At 55.1% G+C, this 22,302-nt stretch overlaps 7 protein-coding genes across 7 annotated transcripts; 4 read left to right on the top strand and 3 right to left on the bottom strand.

Annotated features, from left to right (window-relative positions):
• Positions 1-708: 708 nt before the first annotated feature.
• Positions 709-8,557, bottom strand: CONPUDRAFT_153861 (uncharacterized protein; the record flags this gene model as incomplete). The annotated part of the gene is made up of 16 exons (XM_007770490.1): positions 709-1,417; positions 2,470-3,208; positions 3,265-3,321; positions 3,373-3,864; positions 3,915-4,018; positions 4,055-4,213; positions 4,265-4,653; positions 4,707-4,943; positions 4,998-5,051; positions 6,626-6,872; positions 6,927-7,004; positions 7,697-8,059; positions 8,108-8,161; positions 8,219-8,302; positions 8,365-8,421; positions 8,472-8,557. 16 exons carry the CDS (start codon positions 8,555-8,557, stop codon positions 709-711), a joined length of 3,909 nt encoding a protein of 1,302 aa, XP_007768680.1.
• A 657-nt stretch (positions 8,558-9,214) lies between these two features.
• Positions 9,215-10,083, bottom strand: CONPUDRAFT_153860 (uncharacterized protein; the record flags this gene model as incomplete). The annotated part of the gene is made up of 4 exons (XM_007770489.1): positions 9,215-9,341; positions 9,393-9,747; positions 9,818-9,976; positions 10,032-10,083. 4 exons carry the CDS (start codon positions 10,081-10,083, stop codon positions 9,215-9,217), a joined length of 693 nt encoding a protein of 230 aa, XP_007768679.1.
• A 1,251-nt stretch (positions 10,084-11,334) lies between these two features.
• CONPUDRAFT_55437 (uncharacterized protein) lies at positions 11,335-12,897 on the top strand (the record flags this gene model as incomplete). Its single annotated transcript, XM_007770011.1, has 6 exons — positions 11,335-11,550; positions 11,607-11,978; positions 12,046-12,233; positions 12,279-12,444; positions 12,492-12,640; positions 12,690-12,897. Coding segments are annotated over 6 exons (1,299 nt in total), but the record flags the coding sequence as incomplete, so codon positions are not given.
• A 27-nt stretch (positions 12,898-12,924) lies between these two features.
• On the top strand, positions 12,925-14,406 carry CONPUDRAFT_153858 (uncharacterized protein; the record flags this gene model as incomplete). Its single annotated transcript, XM_007770488.1, has 4 exons — positions 12,925-13,264; positions 13,331-14,110; positions 14,163-14,325; positions 14,382-14,406. 4 exons carry the CDS (start codon positions 12,925-12,927, stop codon positions 14,404-14,406), a joined length of 1,308 nt encoding a protein of 435 aa, XP_007768678.1.
• Positions 14,407-15,310: 904 nt separating this feature from the next.
• On the bottom strand, positions 15,311-15,718 carry CONPUDRAFT_56296 (uncharacterized protein; the record flags this gene model as incomplete). The annotated part of the gene is made up of 1 exon (XM_007770065.1): positions 15,311-15,718. One exon carries the CDS (start codon positions 15,716-15,718, stop codon positions 15,311-15,313), a length of 408 nt encoding a protein of 135 aa, XP_007768255.1.
• Positions 15,719-18,467: 2,749 nt separating this feature from the next.
• On the top strand, positions 18,468-19,831 carry CONPUDRAFT_73067 (uncharacterized protein; the record flags this gene model as incomplete). Its single annotated transcript, XM_007770122.1, has 5 exons — positions 18,468-18,617; positions 18,816-19,143; positions 19,220-19,336; positions 19,618-19,748; positions 19,796-19,831. The coding sequence occupies 5 exons, from the start codon at positions 18,468-18,470 to the stop codon at positions 19,829-19,831; spliced, it is 762 nt and encodes a 253-aa protein (XP_007768312.1).
• Positions 19,832-20,713: 882 nt separating this feature from the next.
• On the top strand, positions 20,714-21,306 carry CONPUDRAFT_153854 (uncharacterized protein; the record flags this gene model as incomplete). The annotated part of the gene is made up of 2 exons (XM_007770487.1): positions 20,714-20,818; positions 20,875-21,306. 2 exons carry the CDS (start codon positions 20,714-20,716, stop codon positions 21,304-21,306), a joined length of 537 nt encoding a protein of 178 aa, XP_007768677.1.
• Between the last annotated feature and the right edge of the window lie 996 nt (positions 21,307-22,302).

The raw sequence follows: 22,302 nt of genomic DNA, 5'->3' as shown, positions 1-22,302 counted from the left end.
TCTGCCTTGCGATCATTTATTTCTTGAACACTTTCGCCTCAACTGATATTATGTGTCCCGATCCTGTACCTTGTTTTCTATTGTCTTGTCCTTAGCTGCGTACATGTTTTGTACTTAGCCTGCGCAGTTAGTCCAGGTTGAACGCGACGCGACGCGACGCATACTCTGGCATTAGCGTGTCGCGTGAGAACCGAGACGCGCTGTACATCTTAAGCAGAGAGTGATACTGAGCGAGCGAGTGCTTGCAGAGAGCGAAAGGGAGATGGTGGTAGTTGTGAACTAAGAGCCAACGCCACCTGCTCTCTGCGCGCTCTGGCCAGAAAAGGCGCGCCGTTTGTCACGTGCGTTGACTTTTCTCGGCCCTTCCGTTTCGTGTCTAGCGAGCGCTAGTGATTGGTTTGGGAGGAGAATATATGCGGACGAGTTGCTACATGCTAACTACGGACATGCACTAATGATGATACCGACCCTGTGATGTGGGTGAGGCCGGGGGCGACCGAGATGAGCTCCAAACCGCGGCTGTGCCAGGCACCGTGCTAATACCAGCTAGTAGATGCCGAAACGCCGAGTCGAAGTCACCCCGGGCCGCTGACCCGTCTGGGTGTGTGTGTCGAGCCGGAGCAAGTCCAGCCCAAACCCCAGGCAGGCGCAGCCGCGGAAGCGAGGGCTCGCGCACCAACCCAGACCGCAGGAAGGCAAGCCTGCAAACTAAGTAGACCGGTGGGGACGGAAGTGAGCAGAGACCGAAGGGACAACAGCGAGAGGTAGGGAAGAGTCTGAAGCCGGGGCGAGAAGCTCCACATGCAGGGGGGCGAGAAGGTCGAGTGAGCGCCAGTAACGCAGGAACGCGTCTGAAGACCAACGGCCCATGGTCTTTACGACGTCAGGAGGAACCCCGGCGAGCAGTAGCTCAGTAGTACCTCCAATCCGAAAAGCGTGACCAGAGGAGGAGCTGAAACCCGAGGAAAGCCAGATGGCATTGCAACGGGCCAGGAACTTACGTTTGGTGAGACATTTAAAGCGACCGCGGTCACCGACCCGGAAGGAGAACAAGGGAACGGCAGCGGGGGGATCATTGCGACCGAGATGGAGTTCTAGCGCGGTGATAGGATCAGAGTTATCGACCTGGCGACAAATGTAGACGGATTCCCCGCGTGATTTTGCCACTTTGGTGAATGGAAGAAATAGTTTGCGGGAGCGATTGGCGTTCAAGGGAGCAGATAAGTGGGAACGTAGGGCGGTGTGGTCAGCAATGAAAGTGTCTTCCCAACGAGAGAGGATCTCCCCGAGGCGGCATTGACCGTAGAACGCGGCGGTGGCGGCAGAAAGAACAACAGAATCAAGGGGTGAGAGAGGGTCAAGAAGGGACGCCAGCGCCCGTAGCATGTCCCGAGTAACCGCACCTGTGGCTGTCATCCTATTGCAATAATCCCGCTGATCAGCGTGCAGGAGCAATTGCAGTACTTACGCCAGGAAGTCATTGCCTCCGAGGGACTGTAGCCCCTGCCACACTACACGCCCTAGGAGCTATTAGCATGAGTACTGCAATACCGCCCGCTCCCTTCGCCGCTGGCGCAACTACTGCAATACAGGTATCCCCGGGTCCCGCCGTCGCAAACGCTTCCCGCAGGCCGGACTACTGCAATACCCCTTCCCCCTATCTATCACGCTCCTCCCTCACGGCCCGCTCATGGGCATGTTCCCCGCTGGCGAGGCTACTGCAATAATCCCGTTCCCGTTCCCGCCACGCGGACCGGCGATACTCAGCCACTGCAGGCGGGAGTACTGCAATAGCGTCCCCCTATCTGCCACGCCGCAGCCGGCCGGGAATCCGCGGTCGTCTTGCAATTGGCGGACATACTGCAATAGTGCGTTTTCTGTCGACCCCGCCCCGTTCCGTTTGTTCTACCCTGCCTCTGCTGGTATTGCCGGGACTTATACACCACTCTCGCACTTCATTCAGCCTTTAGCACTCCACCGTCCACATGGTCAGGATGGTCGTCATCTTCCACGCCTGGCGACACCCTCACACCGAAACGCCGGCTTTACCAGGGCGGAAGTACTGCAATCCTCGACCCCTGTCAAATGTTACATTATGCCGGCATGCTGACGCACTCAGCAACACGTCAAAAGTTAGGGCACGTGATATCTGCGCGCAGATCCGACAATGATGCGCGTCACTATCAGCAAAGGGCAGTTGATTGATCATATACAAGTGGCTATCGATAGGGTACCGGTGAAATAGGTACAAGTCAACACCACGCCTCCGTGTACCTCACATAATCACAAGTATGCATAAATCATAACGCGACATATATTGCATACCAGGAAGCTTCACAAACATGACATAGACTATATAATCACGAGATTGTATTTATGACACTACAGCAAAGCTACGTTCTCCTAGGCATGAGCCTTCCTGGTGAAAGTTTGCATCTCAAACACAACAGCAATATGGTAAAAACTCACTTGGGGCTTACACCGATGGCGTTCTTGAGGGCTGAGGCCTTAGCCGGGTGGTGGCTGCAAGAGCCCCGTCGGGGCTCGTTGACAGGCGGAGTCGCGTTTTCGGTTGTCGGTCGGGTTTTCTTCTTAACCGGGGAGTTCGCAATGCTCGCCTCGTGTGTGCGCACGCGCTTCTTCCCGGGGGAAACCAAGGTGGACTTTCCGGCGGACTTGTTGCGTGACGCGCCGTCGGCCTTCTTCGCTGGGCTGAGCCTCACTTGCACATGCGGAGCAGCCATGGCTTCGGCAATAGCCGCTGCAGAGATCTCGGCCGCAGTCTGCTCTCCAGGGAGACATGGCCAGGACGGCGTCGAAAGAGGGGCACTACCCACGTCAGATGATGTTGTTGATGACGTCGTTGATGAGATAGCAAGCGGCGTGGCTGGCCTCTCAGTTCCCAAGCCCGGGCCAATGCCCCCGAAAGGCGTGTCGGGGATAAGATCAGGCAAGTCTGCAAAAGGGTCGCTAGGCACAGCCGGCAAAGTGACGGTGTCGGTGTCTGGCATCGGGATGATGGGAAAGTTCCAAGCAAACGTCATGTCGTCCAAGGAGGACGGATTGAGGAGAACATCGAGAGCATCTTGAGACGCCGGCATGAACTGCGTAGTTAACGACATATCGAGGTAGGAGGGATAATTTTGAAGGCAGGACATGGCCATGGAAGGAGTAGCCACGGCGGCGCCTCCTGTTAGCACATTGGGGCCTGTAAAGTATACAGTCAGCGTCCACGTTATTGAACCACGAAGAACAATAACTAACCTTGTTGAACAGTCTGCGGAGCCGACTCCATCAATGACACATCGTTGGAAGTCTCGTCTATCGAACACGTCAGTAAAGGCATATGACGTTAATTGGAAAAGCACTAACCTTTGGGAGGAAGTATGTGCAGCGCGTTGTTGGCAAGCACGCCCTGGAGTTGGTTCTGCATCTCGATGGTGTTAACGACTTCAGTGGCGGTGACGGCATCGGTGGCGTTGAGGACTTCGACGGTGTTGGCGACTTCGGTGGTGTTGGCGACCTCGGTGGTGTTGGCAAACTCGGTGGTGTTGGCAACCTCGGTGGTGTTGGCAACCTCGGCGGTTTCGACAGCTCCGGTGGTCTCAGCGACGCCAGTGGTCTCGACAGCGCCGGTCGTCTCAACAGCGCCGGTGGGTTCGACAGCGCCGGTTGTCTCGACAGCGCCGGCGGTCTCGACAGTGCTGGTGGGTTTGACAGCTCCGGTTGTCTCGACAGCGCCGGCGGTCTCGACAGCGCCAGTGGTCTTCTCAGCACCGGCGACCTCAACAGCTCCGGTGGTTTTGATAGCTGCGGCTTTATCGCTGTCGGCATCGCTGATAATAGGCTGTGCAGGAGCAGGAACTAGAATAGCATGAGTGCTGGTGCCTTTGAGACATTGAACAGGAACATACCATCTGCCGTGCGGGCAAAACCAGCGAATTCCTTCAAAACAGCATCCCAACTCGCCGACTCCTTCCCGAAGTCGCGCCCGGAGGGGGATAGACCCACATGCACGCTGACACTGCCGTCAATCAACTAGCACTGAACTGACAAAAGGAACACGTACGATCCCATGACTTGTTCACCGGATACAGGATCATTGCCACCAACGAGAACGGAGAAAACCCATCCCTTTGACAGCCCACCCTTGGTCTTCATCGAGCAGTGCGACAGGATCTCCTTGAGAGCGGTAGACAGGTTCATGACAGCCCTGTGGCAGTGGTGAGTATGTAACGGCACAACGAAAGATGTAGCAACTTACATCCGAGCGCATTCCACTTGCTCCTCCGAGGTGACAGCGTCGCCTTGCTTCATCTTCTTCCTAGCCTCGAACGCGGCCTCCTGAGCTTCCTTGTAGGCCTCGACTTCGGCGATGACCTCGTCCTCCTCATGCGAAAGGAGCTCGATAGCGTGCTTCTTGATGATGTCGAGCTTTCGAATGGCGATGACCTTGGGGGCGTCCTTGAGTTCCTGATCAACGAGGGGGGCGATGCGCTTGTCGTAGTAGAGTTTGGAGTAGATCTCCCATTTCTTGCTGAGGCGAGAACGGGGCTCCAAGAGATCTTCGATGACCGACGTCGCCTTGGGACCAAGGGAGCGTCCACAGGCACTAGCTCCGCGCCCATGCCACCGGAACCATCGCTGGAGTTGCTGCGCACCAATCAGTAACCCAGATAAATATTCAACACGGCGACAAGACGTACTTCAACACGAGCCTTGGTGCGCGCAACCAGGACATTTGCCTCCTGATGAGTCAGCTTACGCGTCGGGTCTCCGGTGTCCTCGGGGAAGTCACGGAACCACTCTTGATTGGTCCTAACCCAGAAGGGCTCATAGTTCCTGGAGGGAACACGCGCAACGTAGTCGGGAAGTCTTGCCATGAGCCACGCGAGCTGCGCAGGCGTAGCCCAGCCAGGGGCGCCTCGCTTGCGTGAAGCATCCTAGACATCGGAGTTAGTATGAGCAATACAGGGCACGACGTGACAAAGACTTACTCCGGGCGCCTTCTTCCTGAGGCGCTTGGGGACCTTCTCCTTCGGCATTGGCGGCTAACTGTAAGGGATGAGTATCAGTCAACATCTTCAAGAAGCCAAGCAAGACAGTGAGCCGCACGTTATGTTCTGTATGGATGGGTAGTGTTTAGATAGCGAAGGTTGCAGAGGAGGTGATTTGCGTCAGTACTGTAAAGGGCTCAGAAACGACAACATTTATAGCATTCTTGTAATTCGCTCACCAGGGCAGTGTCGCGTCATCGCGATCAAGTCGCAACATGGTGCACGCTCTCTACTCACTGCGGAACCTCGGCAAGAGCTTGAATGAGACGATTTGAGCAACCTAGAACTCGGGCACGTCAGAGACATGACAGCCAATATCGGCAAAATACAGCGACGTTGAGTGAGAGTGACCTGTGCACATGGACCTGCGTACTGAGTTCTGTCATAGGTGAAGTGAAGTTCAAGACATGTGGTTGTGCTGACAAGAGCTCGACTCACATTAAACCGACGCATCTTGTCCTCGACTTGCAACACTAGTCGGGAATGCGCCAATGAGGAATCGCAACTCTCTCAGAGGGATGCAAAGTGCCCGCACGATGCGGGTTGGCTGCCTGTTGCCTAAACGGGACGTCCCGTGACAGCATCGCCACTCAAGCGATGTCAGATTAGTATGCAGACCAAGATTAACCAGCGCCCCGAGACTATGGTGAGCCATGCGGCCGGATGCAATGATAACTCGGCATACCATTAATTCGGTGCCCAATCCATCACTCAGGTCAGTAAAATATCACGAAAGGGTGTTTCGTGACCAACCAGATTGCACGATAATTCAGCGAGCCTATGGCGCTGGTGCATTTGTAAGTCAGACTTCCAGTTCAAGACAACTCTCCTTATGGCGATGAGATTCTGCCGCAGTACAATATTCAGGCGTCAAAAGATGAGGAAGATGGCATGGTGCGCGGAGCTTAGTGAGCTGATTGGTCAGGCAGAAAATGGAAAGCGAAATCTCAGAGAACAGAGACCAGACGTGCCCGATGTTTTCTGGAATGTCACACCACAGAGTGTAGGGGTAAGTAAATTCGATTAATAGAGACGCTCTCGCTCTCGACGCTTCTCTATACGAGCTAGAGCTACATTGAAACGCGGGACATAGGGGATCGGAGAGTAATTTTGGACTAGCTCCACCCTGCGCTGGGACCTTCCAAACTCAATCATCCATCTACGCAAGCGCTGGAAACAATGTAAGGCACAATTATTATTATTATTATTGCTCCATTTGCGTCCATCGAGGTTGAACACCTCATGTCGGACGATACTCTACGTGTAAGGTACTAAGTGCGTATGAATGGGCTCGTTGCCCTTCCCATCTCGGCTCCAGAGGGTCCCAACGACGGCCTTAAGGGCCTCGCGGTCAGCCCGTTCCCTCCGGGGTTCCTCTGGCCACCGTGGAGAAAGATGGGAATCGTCCCCGGTTGATTCTCGTAACATGCGTTTGTGGAGAGCGTCGTGGACACTGCTCCGGGGGTGGTTTGTGTTGGCATAGCCCGCTATGTCCTCCTTTGTTCTCGACGTCTAATCCTGCCTCCCTAGTAAGGCACAAGTAAACAAGCGTTGTCAGTGATACACACCGTCCTCAGGTACACCATTGCCCGTTCGCCCTTTTGCTGAGGTGTCAGCTTGGAATTGGGGTGGAACTTGAGACGAAGCGGGCTTTCGGGAGTGATTGGCCAGCGCACAACCCAGTCTCGGCAGAATCCCGCCCACCAATCGACCTCCATGGAAAGAAGGACCTCTGATTCAGCGGACAACTTCCAGAGAGTCCAGTAGTACTTGAGATGCCTGTCCTGTTTGATTGTCGTCCACCTCCTAAACTTCCTGCCAGCATAATTTCAGAGCCGCGAAGGACTAGAGAGAATCGGACTGACTTACTCTGAGAGGTCGTTCATGACCTTATTGTCGCCGAAATTGTGTAGTACGGCAGAGCGAAGGGACCACCAGGTGGCGAGCCTTTAAGCGCGGCATGTGGGGCAGTGCTTGTCATGTTGTCAGCTTCGCTTCAAATCGGAAATGTTCTGTACCATAGCCGGGGGTTCCAGCCCCGTCGCTTGAAACGAAAGATCTGAGTCTGATATCAGAATTCTTATCAGGCCCTGCCAGACTTGAAGTGACCGTTCAAAAAATAGCGAAAAAGAAATCTGCTGATTACTGAGTTGACAAAGGACGATCACGAGTATAGCTGATGGAGTCTATAAGAGCGCGAACTCACCGGGCTGTTAGTGTTGAAGGTTGAGTGAGTAGCTTGGTAGCTGGTAGGCTGACGATGGTAGTCGTTCGGTGGAGAGAGAAGACTTAGATGATATTCATGGTAGCGACTGTATATATATGACAGGAGCGTGTGAAGTCACTACCGTATTCGTAACTACTGTGCAGTCCAAGTCCCGCGGTAATGCAGGACGGCTACGTAAGCAGAACGTGGCCCTATGCGATGAACGCGGAGCCACACGAGTGCGTGAGCGCTTAAGGTACCGCTGGGATACTAAGCGCCTGAATAGACGTATGAAGGCGGTGTTTACTTGTAGACCTCTAGGAGGAACATCGCCGTACAGGAGGCTTCTGGATGAACCAATAAAGCCGTAAAGGGTCGAATACTAGACGTAAATCTGACATGAGTATATCCGTCTACTCTGAGCTGCTGATACCGAAGAAGGCCGCGTGCAAAACGCTGTCGGAAATAATCTATGCCGTGCTCCCAAAGAGTCATGAGAACATCGTCGACTTGGCTGTCGATGAGCGAAGACTCGCGCTCCAACCGCCTAGCCAAATCGTATTTCCCGCTTTGTGGACCATGTGACTCCAAAAGTCGTTGAGACATACTCGAGAATTCGCAGCACACGGTGCCGACACTCTGGTGGATCTCAGAGATGGTAGAGACCACCTTGTCCCTCTGCAATTCATCGTCGGTGGCGACTATCTTCTGAGATATTCCCTGTAGAAACTTAAAGGGTGATCCGTCGAAGATGGACAGCATCTCGTTCTTGAGGTTTGAAAGCTCAACGTCGAACCTTGACAAAATTATCAGCTCAGCTCTAAAAAAGCACGGACATATATACCCGCAATGGTGCTTCGCGTTGGAGGTAGGTCTGGATTTCTTACTGAGATCGTGCCTGTGCGAGAGACGCTATCATAGAAGTGTAAGCAAAGTGTGGGCGGGTTACTCGTACCGCTTGACAGGGGTCGTTCGCCGAACTATGCGCCCCTGCTTGGGCGCCTCATCGGGAGTGCTCGCGGAAGCACACGAGCGTAGACTAAGGAAACCATTCTCCACTTATCAGCAAGGTAATGTTATTGCATGGCGGGATTAACCCACCTGGAATTCTTACGCGCGTATTTTTGACGCATTTTGGCACATTCCACTTCCCGGTTTCTGAGTCGTTGTAAGATGAGGGCCAAAAGCAACGGTTATTGACAGCACACCGTTGGTAATAGCGTGAGCGAGAGGCACGGGCAGCATTCCGGCGCTCTTCGTCGGTGGTGTATCGAGGCGGGCGACCGGGGGGCATGATGGAGCAATGCAAGTGAATCGGATGCTTCCTTTTGGCTTATACGGCGGCACCCAATGCTAGCGATAGCCCCTGTCTTCCTAGTCTCGGTTCATTGGAGATAAATTGACAGCACCATCGTCTACACCACATACGGAGTGTCTGTAAATAGGTTTCAGTTCAAATATAAAGTAATGACGTATATTGAAACATAGAAAGCCAAAATAGACTTCAAGAAAGCCGGAGGAAATAAAATACCATGAAGAGAACAGGTGAAGAGTTCATCTGTAGTATGAACGCATGGGTGAATAGTGAACGTTTCGTATAGTTGCACACGACTCTTGGGAGACAAAATCAAATCTCACTCCCATTCCTCGAAATCACCGATCTGCTTTATTGTAGTTCATGTTCAAGTATCCTACAACGTCCAGAGATCGCTTGACACAGAATCCGTCACGACAATGCATAGAATTTGTGTTTCTTGCCATTTGTATAACCGGGTACTACAAAATAGATTATCATAATGTGATTGGCGCTCCTTCGATCGAATCTAAGCTGAGTGTCAACGAGACTCTAAGTTTTCGGTCATCTGACAGATCGGACTATTAGGTCTGTAGCTCAAGCGTGTATGTGTTCGATATTGCAAGAGGTAATAATCACAGCGATGTAGCTACGTCTCTAAGGTACAACGCCAACCTGGCCATCGTCGATGGTATCGAAAAGCTGCTGAATCCCCGTCTCTAACTCCTTGATCCGGTGGAATACTGCACCAGATACCCCAGTCACGTAGGGAGACGTCTTGGACCTGATGATGGGCGTCAGCGATCCGCTCCGATTATGTTAACATATGTCTTACCATGGCGAGAAGATGCCTACCCACCTACCACGCGTGACGAGATAGAAGGGTCCAGTGACATGGTTGTCGGGCACCCAGCAAGCCGTGCCGTGGTACACAACTTGGTGATGACCGGCCGCTGCTATGGCAGCGGCAGACGACGTACCAGCTGAGGTGGTGACTGCGGAGACCGTAGGATTAGTGACAGAGGTGGATTTGACGGAGTGGTCTCCAAGTGCGACAGGGAGAGGGCTAGGAACAACGGCGTCGACAGCTGAGGGCGGAAGAGGAACAGGGGAATCGACCGGCTGAGGTTCGGCGAGTATGATGGGCTGAGGAGTGTCCGCATTGAGAGTGGCGTCGCCGGTTGCCGTAGCTGGAAGGGATTGTGTTGATGATGGGTCAGTTGAAGACGAGGGTCAACGTATCGAAGAGAGTAGACGTACAAAAGTCAGCCTCGGAGAAATCATCCTCTGAGTCCGAGATCTCAGTAGGCGGGGGCGGAACGGCGGGAATCTCCCAATGCTGAACTCTGGCGAGGCGGAAGACGAGCTGCTGACGAGCTTCGTCTGTGATTCCCCATCCTCGAACGACAGCAACAAGGCCTGAAAGGACAGTTAGTCCGATGAGGAGCGACGTCACGAATACTCAAGTACTCACGGTCGATCTCGTCTTCGAAGTCGGGAGCGGTCGAGGGGGTCTGAATACGCATGCTGGTGGGACAATGAGGGAATGAGGGCCCGCGTATCGCCCTCTTTATACCACGCAGACGTTGAGATAGACTAGGATGGACTGTCAGGAAGACGCAGCACGTGCACATGGTGAAATCCTGTTTACCAGCGCTGAATCCGGCAACTGAGACCCGGGTCCCAAATGAGCGACAGGCGGCGACGACACACTGGTAGCGATGACTCGCCGCTGTCATATGCCGCCTTCCGCTCCCTTCGCTGTCTACGTGAAGAATGAGACATGCGTACATGTGGTCAACCTTGTTGACAGGAGAGCGTCGACGGATTTGTGCCATTCTCACGCGCCTAGGCAACAAGCACTTCGGTGAGTCGCAGGATTTCTGTGGTAAACCGCTCCCCGCTAATCGAGGGCCGCGTAGTCTGCAATGTTTCGATGGCTCAGGAGGACGATAGCAAGTGTTGTCGCCCCACCTTCCTCTCCCAGTTACACCATTTTTGTCCGAGGCGCACTGGCGGGTACAACGTGTCTTAGTGAGTATTATCTTGCTTAGGGATGGGGATCTCTGACAATCTATTTGAGCAGCTGTAACAGATCGCACTAGACCGCAGGACTTACTCAAGCTCCTCGCCGCTCGATGTGGCTCGGACTCGATCATGGACGACGAGTTCTTCCTGTCTCATGCCGGGCGAATTTTAGACTCGTCAGCAAATCTGAAGGAGGCTGGAATAGGACCTATGTCAACCTTGCAACTGCGAGTGCGACAGGTAGGAGGCTCTTGTAAGTAATAATAAACCCTATGTGCGTCAATATCCTCACACATGTCCAGCGGCGGAGAAGTTTGCGGCACACCAAGCAAAGAAGATGAAAAAGTCGATGAGACGTGCTGGTTTTGTACCAGCCGACTCACTGGAAGAAAGTACGCAGCCCTCCGACTCAGTCTCCGTTCAACACTTTACGGTGGTCGCACAATCCGACGGGAGGACGATGCTTTCGACACAACGGGACACCATGCCAGTCGCCGGCCCGTCACAGCCACCCCCTCCTGTTGATCCCGATCCCCCACCATCACTGTATACGGACGCGCCCGAGGATGTAGACTCTATGGACCCGCAGGAATACTTTGGCGTAGATGAGGAGGAATGTGATCCGTCCGATGATGAAGACGAAGGCTCCGATGATGAAGGTCCAGCCTTGGGCAAACGGAAACGTACAGCAGGGGTGAGTGGTGATATCTATCATTGCATAGACTTGGTGATCTAATCTACTACTGAAGGATGACCCGCTCCGCCAGTGGCTGTCGGATCGGCCGGGATTTCTACATGAACTGTTGCGGTCCGAGGGACGAGGAGAGTACGCGGGGGAAGAGATTTGTAGCAGATGTTGCGTGTCCCCACCAACGCACAGGTGCAAAGACTGCTTCAGCAGTCGCCTGTACTGTTGCGGGTGCATGGTTGAAACACACCGCAAGCATCCGCTTCACAGAATGGAGGTAAGCGTTAATCACATTCATTGTCAAGCAGTTATCTTATTCACTCCCTCAAAAAGCGCTGGAACGGAACGTTCTTTGAGCGGGACGCGCTCAAGAACATGGGGCTCGTTGTGCAGCTCAACCACCCCCCGGGGGAGCCGTGCATGAATCCGAAGGCTGCATGGAAGGGGAACTTCACGGTAATTGATGTAACCGGCATCCACAATGTCCACGTCAATTACTGCCAATGCCAGAAGCGTATCAGGCGCTTTCAGCAGCTTCTACGCGCGTCTTGGTACCCTTCGACAACGTCTCGCCCGAAGACTGCAGCCACCTTCAACGTACTAGAGCAATACCATCTCCTGTCATTCGAGTCCAAGGCTTCGGCGTACGAGTTTTACTCGTCCTTAGTTCGTAGAACAAATAATATGGGTGTCCCGCTTTCTAAGGTACAATTTTTTTGTATGCGTTGTCTTATGTCTACTTGGGCTCTAATGAAGTGTTTACGAGTAGCAGGACCGCTACGATCAGTTCCTGCGGATGGTTAGAGAGTGGCGTCACCTCAAGTTGCTCAAGCGCTCAGGAATCGGGCCAGATGCTCCACTGGATGACCTCCCCGAGGGTTCGTGCGCTGTCACATGCCCTGCTTGCCCGCAGCCTGGCCGCAATCTTCCCGAGGGCTGGGAGAAGTCAGGAAAACTCCGGTACGTGCGGCATCGTATATTTCGGCTCCTACTAACATAATTAAGATGGCTATATTCATTGTTCGTCGCGATTGACGCGAACTTCCGCCTCAAGCGGAAAGACCACTCTAAGACTGCGTCGGATCCGCCTCTGGGCAGCGGGCTCAGCTACTTCGTGAAGGACGGGCCCTACCAGGATTGGCTGACCTCCAGCGCACAAGATACTCAGGAGGTAACTAATCACAATTGAGACATTGCCGTTATCTGACACTCGAATAGAAAAGTTCATGCTCGAGTCATAAGGCGGTGAATATGGCTAACTCAAAGTTTACGCAAGGACTTGCCGTTACTGGGGTCGCCACCGTAGACTGTGCACGACACGGATTTAAGCTGCCGTGTGGGGTAGGGAATTTGCTCTGGGGAGAAAGGTACGTGCACATTTGACTTGCCATTATTCGTGTTCTGAACAATGTCCAGACAAATCAACATCGACTACATCGTATTCTCCGCCCTCCGGTTCACATCAGTCAAGGATATCAACTTCTCGTACGACATTGCTTGTCAATGGAGCAAGAATCTCTGGTCCCGAGTCGCCCGCCTCCCTTCATACCTTTCCTTCAACCCCGTCACCAAGTTCATCCGGTTCTTTGTCCCGAAGTTCCATCTACCCGCCCACGTCGCTTGATGCCAAACCCGTTTCTCGTTCAACTGGATGCCCGGCGTTGGCCGGACTGATGGTGAGACGGTGGAGCGCGGGTGGTCGAACATCAACCCAGTCGCAACCAGTACTAAAGAAATGGGACACGGCCATCGGATCGATACCCTCGACGATTACTTCGGGGACTGGAACTGGAAAAAGTTGGTTGGTCTTGGAGAGCTCCTTTCACGTCGGCTTGTCGACGCAATCAAGCAGCGAAACATACATGTTGCCGACCTGACGGGTTTTGAGGACAGCCTACCGAGCGACCAGCTGCAGAAATGGCGAGCAGAACTTGCCCTATGGGAGACGGACCCGGACTCAAATGAAAACCCTTTCGACGACAAGTCTAAAGGTGAGCTTTACTTTTGTATTTTTCTCGGATTGCTCGATATTGACTGATTATGATAACGACGCGTAGACATCACAATGGGTCAAGTGAAGCTGCAACTCGCCGCGGAGGAGGCATCCGAGTCGTCTACGTCTCAGGCACCTACGCCGGAGATCACTCGCAGTGTGCTTATCTCGTATGGGATCGAGCTCGAGGAGCAGAAACGTCGCTTGCGTTCGGATCGCCAGAGGTTGGGTCAGCACGCACCGGTCACGCAGATGGCGACAATTCAACAACGTACCAATATCCTCCATAATAAGATCGACAACTGGACGCGCGCGCAAACCCTCTATATGCCCGGCGTTGCCGCACATCAATCTCCCCTCGTCTCCGGTTCGTCTACTAGCGGGCTACCTGAGGACACCTCCCTATGGCTTCCTTCCGAGCTTCCGATGGATACACCGTGCGACAAGACACTCCAGAAACACGAGTTTCGGCTGCGTGTTGGGCAAGCACACGACTCGCTGGCGGCTATCCGACGCCTTCTTCAGCTTCAGGCCTACCTCTACAAGTATAAGGACGCATACGTCTGTGGCCAGAGGCAGAACACGAAAGCGCGCTCGACCATCGCCTCAGCCGAGGCGAAGATCAAGGCGCACCACCTAACGTATTCGGCAGCATATAAAGTGGTCGTTGCTTTAGCTAAGCACGTGCCCGAAGTGAGCGTCCCTGCTGACTTGAAAGAACTGGAGAAGGAAGATATACAGCCGATGAGGGACCGCCTAGAAGCCGGTACTGAGGGACGCCGACGTTTAGCCTGGATCTGGCGCACCATAGGCGAGTCGGCGGGGGAGGAAGGTCTTGTGGATGGTAAGTCTTTGTTCGCTTATCTAATTATTCACAATTTATGCTTATGATGCAGGTATTCGTGTTGAATGGTGCAAAGCCAGGGCTCGAGCGCTGCGGTGGACAGAGGAAACCGAACTCTTGCGCGAGGAGATGCGTAGGACACTCGTCTACATTGCATGGCAATCGGACTGGTGGCAAGGACTATGTGAAGGTTCTAGCGAGGAGGGTAGCGTCGCGTACGCTGCAAGGCAGTCGTCACTCCGGCGATCGCTTATTGATCGTTTTTATACAGGCTGGAAGTTACACGGGATAGCTGAGCCTTCGTTTCGTAGAAATAGTGCTCATTTGTCAATCAAATAGTTAGTTATGCTACGTGATTATGTGGGTATGAAAGGTAGTAGAGTCGAAACTTAGTCTGGCCCGGACTTCAAGGGACTTAGCGTCAAAATCTCTCAAGGCAGCACAGCCACATGTCATAGGTGTCCATGTCAGATGTTCGGCGAAATTCCCGGTGAGGTGACCGCCGGCAGTGACAAGGATGTGCACCGCCACCCGTCCTTGATCTTCAATTCCGTCTAAGTCCCACGTTGAAGTAGCACTATATTCCCAAACTATTCTCTGTCAAACAGCGTGCAGCCGCTTGGACTAATACTCCTTTGCAAGTGTAAAACTGCATACATACTAGTAGATATCACACAATCTAACATGACTGATAAATCACCGGAGATACTGGCCAGGCGAGCGTAAATGGATTGCATATAGTAGTAGTGGGCTAGTAGTACATACAGTAAATTATTGCAGTATGTCCGCCAATTGCAAGACGACCGCGGATTCCCGGCCGGCTGCGGCGTGGCAGATAGGGGGACGCTATTGCAGTACTCCCGCCTGCAGTGGCTGAGTATCGCCGGTCCGCGTGGCGGGAACGGGAACGGGATTATTGCAGTAGCCTCGCCAGCGGGGGACATGCCCATGAGCGGGCCGCGAGGGAGGAGCGTGATAGATAGGGGGAAGGGGTATTGCAGTAGTCCGGCCTGCGGGAAGCGTTTGCGACGGCGGGACCCGGGGATACCTGTATTGCAGTAGTTGCGCCAGCGGCGAAGGGAGCGGGCGGTATTGCAGTACTCATGCTAATAGCTCCTAGGGCGTGTAGTGGCAGGGGCTACCGTCCCTCGGAGGCAATGACTTCCTGGCGCGAGTACTGCAATTGCCCCTGCACGCTGATCAGCGGAGGACTATTGCAATACTTTGACAGCCACGCCTGGTAACCGGCGGTCGCAGAGCGCGACGTGAGGACGTGGGCGTCATATTTTCGACCCCGTTGAGCACCAGGTTGAGGCGCGCGCCCCCCGCCCAGGGCACGTCGCAGTAAAGGTGCCATGCTTTGAGGGCGGATATGTGGCCGCGTACAGTGGAGCCCGCAATGCCGCCAATGCGAGAGGCCGCAAAGGCGCAAAGGATGTACTCCGACGCTGGCAAGCGCGCAGGCAGTGGGATTGTTTCGGAGTCGCAGAAGGAATGGAAGGCATTGACGCTGGCATTGTACTTCTCGCACGTGGAGGGCGCCCATGCTTTGTCGAGGGCGAGTTGAACTCGTGCGAGGGATTGAGTGGAGACGGGGGGAGGAGCCATGCCGAGAGGACGGGAATCACACAGGTATAAGTAGACAAACGGATGCATTCCAAATAGTATATCAGGTAATTGACGATACAAAGGGTCTGAGATAAGACGGAATAGAAGGTGCGAACCCGAAACGACGACCAAGGTTTGAGAAGCACCCGCGCGAAGGCGCGTCCGCCAAATTGTCAGCAGACGGAACCCATTCCACCGAAACCCAGATGTTGTGTTCGCGGAAAGTGGAGACGATGTGCCGAAGCACCGAGTTTTGAGCGAGGCTGCGTGAACGACCAGCACGTAACGCGCCGACCACACCTTGGTTGTCCGAACGGAAGACGAGATGGCAATCTCGGAAGCCCGCCGTTACCAGCGCGCGGAGGCCGAGGTCAATAGCGACCATTTCCGCCCACCCGATGTTGCGGTGGTCGGACTGCCAGCCGGCGGTGAGCGACCACGCGAGCCACCGGTCGTCGCAGACAAACCCGACACCGAAGGAGGTGGAAGCGTCGACATAGATTTTGTGGGGTAGGGGAGGAGGAGGCGCGACGACCTGCGAGCCGCAGAAGCGCAGTGAGAGCTGAGCGCGCCACCACACGATGTCCGCAAGTGCGGAAGGGGGGATAGAGTGCCGGACGAAAACGTCGTCGTGAAAGCCCGCCCGAAGGCGGTATAGAGATGGGAGGCGCGACCGGCCATCAGGAAGCGCGAGCGTGCAGTGTTGCAGGCACCCTACAACCTGCTCACACTCCCGAAGGGACACCGACGCGCCGACGAGCCAGGAACTGATGCGAATAAGATACTTGATTTTCTTGACCTCCGGAATGCACACGGTTTTGCGGGGGAGGTCCCATTCAAAACCGAGGTAAGAGAAAGTGAACGCAAAGGGGAGATGCTTGTTGGGCGCCCAGGGCCAACCCAGTTCTAAGGCGATGGAGAAGATAAGAGACTCGTCGTAAGCGTATGACCAGGGACCGGAGACCGAGAAAAGAACAGGATAGCGCCAGAACGTGAAGTCGTCAGACCACTTCAGGATATCGTCAACCCCGCGAACGCGATAGATGATGACAATTGCGTCGGCGGGACGCCTGAAGAGGCCCATCGAACTGGTGCAACCAAAGCACCCCGTGTGGTTGAGGTAGAACAGCGGAACGCCGTGTGCATCGTCGACGCGAACACAGACGTATGGCTGGTCTTCGGGGGCGATGGGTGTGCGGCGATGAGCCGCCTCGACATCGTTGACCGAAACCTGGGTGCCGGGGGGAGCATTAGCGACAAGAAGGTAACAGTCGGCAAACGAACCCCAATCACATTTGAAGGCGGAGCTATCAATCCCGGAGTTGACAGATGGGAAGGCGGGGTTATTACGAGGGAAGGAATGATCTTGTACGAGGCGAAACTTAGAAGAGCCCGGCTTGGGGATAACCCCCAGCGGGCCGGTGCGAAAGGGACCGACGAGAGCCTCGAGCTGGTCGCGCGAGAACGGACCAGAGTAGCGGCCCTCGCGGAGCTCGGAATTAATGTAAGAAAGAATGAAATCGGGATGGTCGAGAGCGGAACGGTGGTTCGGAGGAGCAAAAGTATCAGAGAGAGGAAAGGAGACCCCGAGACGCCAGCCATCTCGAAGCCCAAACGGAACATCGGCGAATTCATGGAGGACGCCCGCGTCATCCAGCGTGATCGCCCACTGCTGCCAGAGCAGGGGAGTCACGACTTTGAGCAGACCCGACTCAAGCGCAGGCCTGAGCCAAGTGAGCCGACCCGCATCGAGAGCACCGGTGGAGGTATTTGCAGGGTTGGCGGGCGCACCCCGCGGCACCGTTGAAGGCGAAGCAAACCGACTCGTTGGAAGCAGTCACCCACTTGCCATCTCGGAAGGCGAGGAAGGCGGTGGAGGTGGTGCCACAGGCGCGGTTGCGACAACCGACAGCGCCGCAGAAGATGCAACGCTGGTCGGGAGCGGCAGCAGAGCGTGAGGCGCGCTGGGTCGCAGCGCGAGGAGCGGCAGAGGAGGAGGCCGGTGCACGAAAGGAAGAGGACGAGGAGGTCGTAGCCGCCCGAGCAGGCGTCGCATGCTGCCCGGCCAAGAGCAGATTGACACGGTCCATCTGCCACGCAGTGACGAGGCGTGACCAGACACGTTCCTGCCACACCGAGGGGTTGAAGTCCTCGGAGCCTGACGCGAAATTGCGCCGGACCTCTATGTCGTATTGGAGGAACACGGGCCAGCGCCCCTCCGTGTAAAGGTCGGGGTGCTCACGGATCCTGCGACCATGTTCAGACCAGATAGCCGCCCAACGACAAGCATCGCCAGGGTCCTGCTCGGGGAAGTGAGCGCGGATGATGCTGACGAGACGCGGGAAGGCGTGCATCCAATCCCCAATGGACAGGGCGGATTCGCCATCGAGGTCCCAGGACGTAGGGAGCAGGGTGAGGACACCGGAGTCAGCGATGGTGGCCGTGCGGTCAGTGGACTGCCCGTTTTTGAGGCCCCGGAGGGCGGAGTTGGTGAGAGTGGTGAGCGGGATGTGGGCGACCCACCCGGCCCTGATAGCCTGCACGACTTTGGGCGGGTCGGGCAGAGTGAGACCGCTAAGCTGGGCGTCATTGGAAGGGAGGCGACGAGCGCCCGCCGGAAGCGGGGCGGGCAGCGCCGGTTGCACAGGAGCGGCCCTCTGCCAGAGGGAGGCAGACGACGCGGAAGCGCCTGGCATGGCGGAGCGATAAACGCCCGGGAGGGGCAAGCCTGGAAGGCAGAAGTCAGCACATGCGGAGGCAGGGGTGCAACGAAGGGAGCGGGACGGGAAAGGCCTGGAGGCCATCCCGGGAAGGAACGAGGGGAGGGGAAGAACGTACTGCTAGGCGGCGGCGGGATGGCAGGCGCTGCAAAGCCCGGGAGGTTGTCGTGGCCCTCGACGTGAGCAGCCAAACGCTCGCGACCGTCATCTGAGAGGGACTCCCAAAAGGCGATCAAACCGGGCGAGAGGCCGCACACGGGAGTGGGCGCAGGGCCCGGCGCGTGAGGCGCAGGCCCCCGGTCGGGGAGAGCAGGGGAACCCTCGCGGAGGATGCGAGTCCCCGTGATGCCCGAGATGGATGAGGCCGGGGCTGCAAGGGAGGCGGGAGGGTGGTCAAACCGCACCCGGGGCCGCGGCAAAGAGAACGGAGCCGAGGTGGAGGGTGGAGCAAAGGACAAGGCATCCTCTGCAAGCTGAGAAGCCGCCGGCGCGGCCGCGCGTTCCTTACCTTTGGAACGCTTCGAAGGTGGCGCCGCGACCGAATCGGATTCCGATGGCATGCGGCGGCGAATGGCATTCGCCCCAAGGTGGTCCAACCCCCCAAAACTAGGGGGAGGAGTGGGAGCGCGGTCAGTGGGATAATCCTCTGCGTCGTCCTCCCCTGGCTCGACAAGATCAGGGAGATCGCTGTCGGAGAGCAGAGGGGTGGGCGTAGCGTTATCAGCGGCAGCCATAATGGTGTCATCGTCTAGAAAACCCGTGTGATCCAACCCGGGGCTAGAGGCCCCCGGCGAGATGAGTTCGTCGACCGAGGAGACCGGCGTCGAGGCCGCCGGGGAGGATCTGCGGGTGTTACGAGAGCCCGCCGAGCTCACAGGGCGCGAGGCCGCCGAGGCAGGTGCGACACGAGGAGGCATCGCGAGCCAGGGTGAGGAGAGCAAGAAAAAAGCAGAGAGTGATACTGAGCGAGCGAGTGCTTGCAGAGAGCGAAAGGGAGATGGTGGTAGTTGTGAACTAAGAGCCAATGCCACCTGCTCTCTGCGCGCTCTGGCCAGAAAAGGCGCGCCGTTTGTCATGTGCGTTGACTTTTCTCGGCCCTTCCGATCTTGAATTTCGACAACGACCTGGACTCAAGTGCTCAGATTACAACTTTGTTTTGACTCTACTCTAACCCATCAGATTTGTCCGTGTGCATCATGGATAGCAATAACGATCATGGCATCTCTCCAATGGACCTCAAGGACAGACTCGAGCGGATTAAAGTCTCGTCCGAACATTCGAATGAGGATACCAACCCCAAGAGAAAGCCGGTAAGTCCCAAGGCTTGAGCCATAGCGCAACTCTCAGCAAAACACAGGCTAACTGCCAATACGTAGCTACTGCCTGCCCCTGATCTACCTCCTCAGTTGAATCCTGTCAAAGCCCATCTTTATAATATTCGGCGGCCGCGTAGAGCACATTATGGCTTTACTGTTACCTCGGACATCTTGGTCGACCATGCCCTCCGCTGGTACCAGGGCAAGTACACCCGTGAGGACTTTGACCGTGCCGACCTTAGCCATGTCGAAGTCATCTGCATGGCGGCTGCTGAAGAGCACCTGGACCTGGACCCAGAACACCCCAGGCTGGACATCCCTCTTGTTGAGACACCCGATGGGCTGAGGCCATGTGTTGCCTTGTACGACAGTTACATACGGCGCGGCTGGAATCTAGACGAGGAGAAGGAAAGGAAGCAGATTGAGGTTATCAAGCGCGAGCTCAGGTTACCCGAGACGCAGGAGCCGATGTGGTATTATTCTAATTGTCGGTGACTGTGCGTGTGGCACTGTTGAGACGTTCAGCTGCTGTAAAGTTGTCATCATCATTGTGTTATCGAGTGCAATCCAAGCCAAGTTTTCTGTCAAAGCAGCGAAGACTGCATGAGTACCGCTGGAATAATAAGACGCGTCGCGTCGCGTGCATGAGCGTGAACCTGGCCTGGTCAGAGTGGCATGCATGGAGCGTGCTAGCCTCGGAGGCGCGGATGGTTGGTCAAATGGGGACGTCAACGCGACGCGACGCGTCGTTATGCACGAGTGTGGCCGCACCTATGAGTGCATGTCGCGTGGGAACCCTGTCCAGTCCACAAGCGTCCGCCGGTTCCTCGTTCAAACAGGGCCTGTTCAAACCGTTCACTAGTCACTGTTCAGTCTCAACTACAAAACGTCGTGTGACTCGGCCGCTCACAGCTGTGATTTGACTCTGCCCTGAATTTGATGCTGCAAACCTGCGCGTCATGGACGTCAACCACGACGAACACGTTATTACCACTGATAATCTAGACGACGTCAATGAAAAACTTGAGCAGTTTCAGGTCTCTTCTACACATTCCAGCGGGAAGGTAGGCTTTGCTCATCTGGTCTGTAAGCAGACACTGGACTGACCAACAATACGCAGCTACTTCCTTCGCCTTATCTGCCTCCTGAATTGGCCTACGCCGAAGCACATTATCCCAATAGACGACCACGCAGGGCATTCTTTGGCTTCGCTGTATCCTCTGATATCTTGCTTGACTACGCCCTGCGCTGGTACCAGGGTATCCTCACCCGCGAGATGCTCGAGGGTTTCGACCCTTTCTGGGTTGGCGACATCTGGGCGGGTGCTGCAAAGAAGCATCTAGAGATTGACGCAGCACATCCAAGGGTGAATGTTCCTATTGTGGAGACGCCAGACGGACTCAAGCCCTGTGTCGCCATCTTCGACAGTTATGACAGGGATGGCTGGACTTTGGCCGAGGAGAAGGAGACGGAGTATATTGAGTTCATCAGGAGCGAACTTGGGCTGCCGGAGACACAGGAGCCTATGTGGTACTATTGCCATGGTTGGTGATATGTGCTGTAGTGCTGGTTCGTGCTGGTCGCCCTTCCGGGTACCTTTCTTTGATTAATGCTCTGTCTTGCGACCACTCATTTTCTGAGCAATCTCATGTCGAGTGTGATCTTGCGTTCTGCGCCTTGTACCATACTGCCTTGGCCCCCACGGCATAGAATATATATGCAGTATGTTAGTCAAATCGCCAAGGGCTTGCATGAGGGTGTTGAGTTGGTGAGGAATACTACTGCAAAGCGACGCGACGCGTCGCGTCACTTCATCTGAAAATGAGCGTGTTGCGTGAGAAGCCATCCACGCGTCAGTACTTTAGTCTTTTGTGCACCTGGACCCAAGTACTCACAACTTTGCTTATACCTTGTTCTAAACCCATCAATTTGGCCCTTGTGCACCATGGATAGTGATAACGATCATGGTGTCTCCGCAAAGGACCTCAGCGACAGACTTGAGCATATTGAAATGTTGCCCGAACATTCTAACAAGGACACAAAGCCCAAGAGAAAGCCCAAGAGGACGTCTGTTGTGGACACAACAGGGGCGGTACTCTAAACTCCTAAACAGCTCCGAAACTTCGGAGGGGTCGGAGGTAGGCGGAACGGAGCGGAGCGTAGGAGCGTAGAAGCGTAGGCGTACAAGTGGCCGAAACCACAAGGCTAGGTGATGGAGGATCTCAACGAGTGCCGGCGGTGAGCACGAAAGCACTAGTCCCAATGACCAAGTCAATAAAGCATGCTATCTACTACAAAGTGAATGCGCACCTAGTCCCAATGACCAAGAGGTCGAGATGGGGGACTAGGATGCGAACTGCTCAGTATATAAACAACTCCCGCAATCTTCGGATCCTGATCATGCTACCGATAACCATCTGCTGTCGCGGAGGTAGTACAGCGCTGCTGTCAAGCGTCCGCATGGTCTGCATAAAGTCCGAATGTTGTCGGGAGTAATGCTCGAAGGGAAACATAAGAGGTCCGAGGTAACTCCAGACGTGGAGCAAAC

The sequence above is a fragment of the Coniophora puteana genome (assembly GCF_000271625.1).
Source record: "Coniophora puteana RWD-64-598 SS2 unplaced genomic scaffold CONPUscaffold_6, whole genome shotgun sequence".
Lineage (NCBI taxonomy): Eukaryota > Fungi > Basidiomycota > Agaricomycetes > Boletales > Coniophoraceae > Coniophora > Coniophora puteana.
The sequence above is the reverse complement of the archived record's forward strand: the minus strand, read 5'-3'. Positions and strand labels throughout refer to the sequence as shown.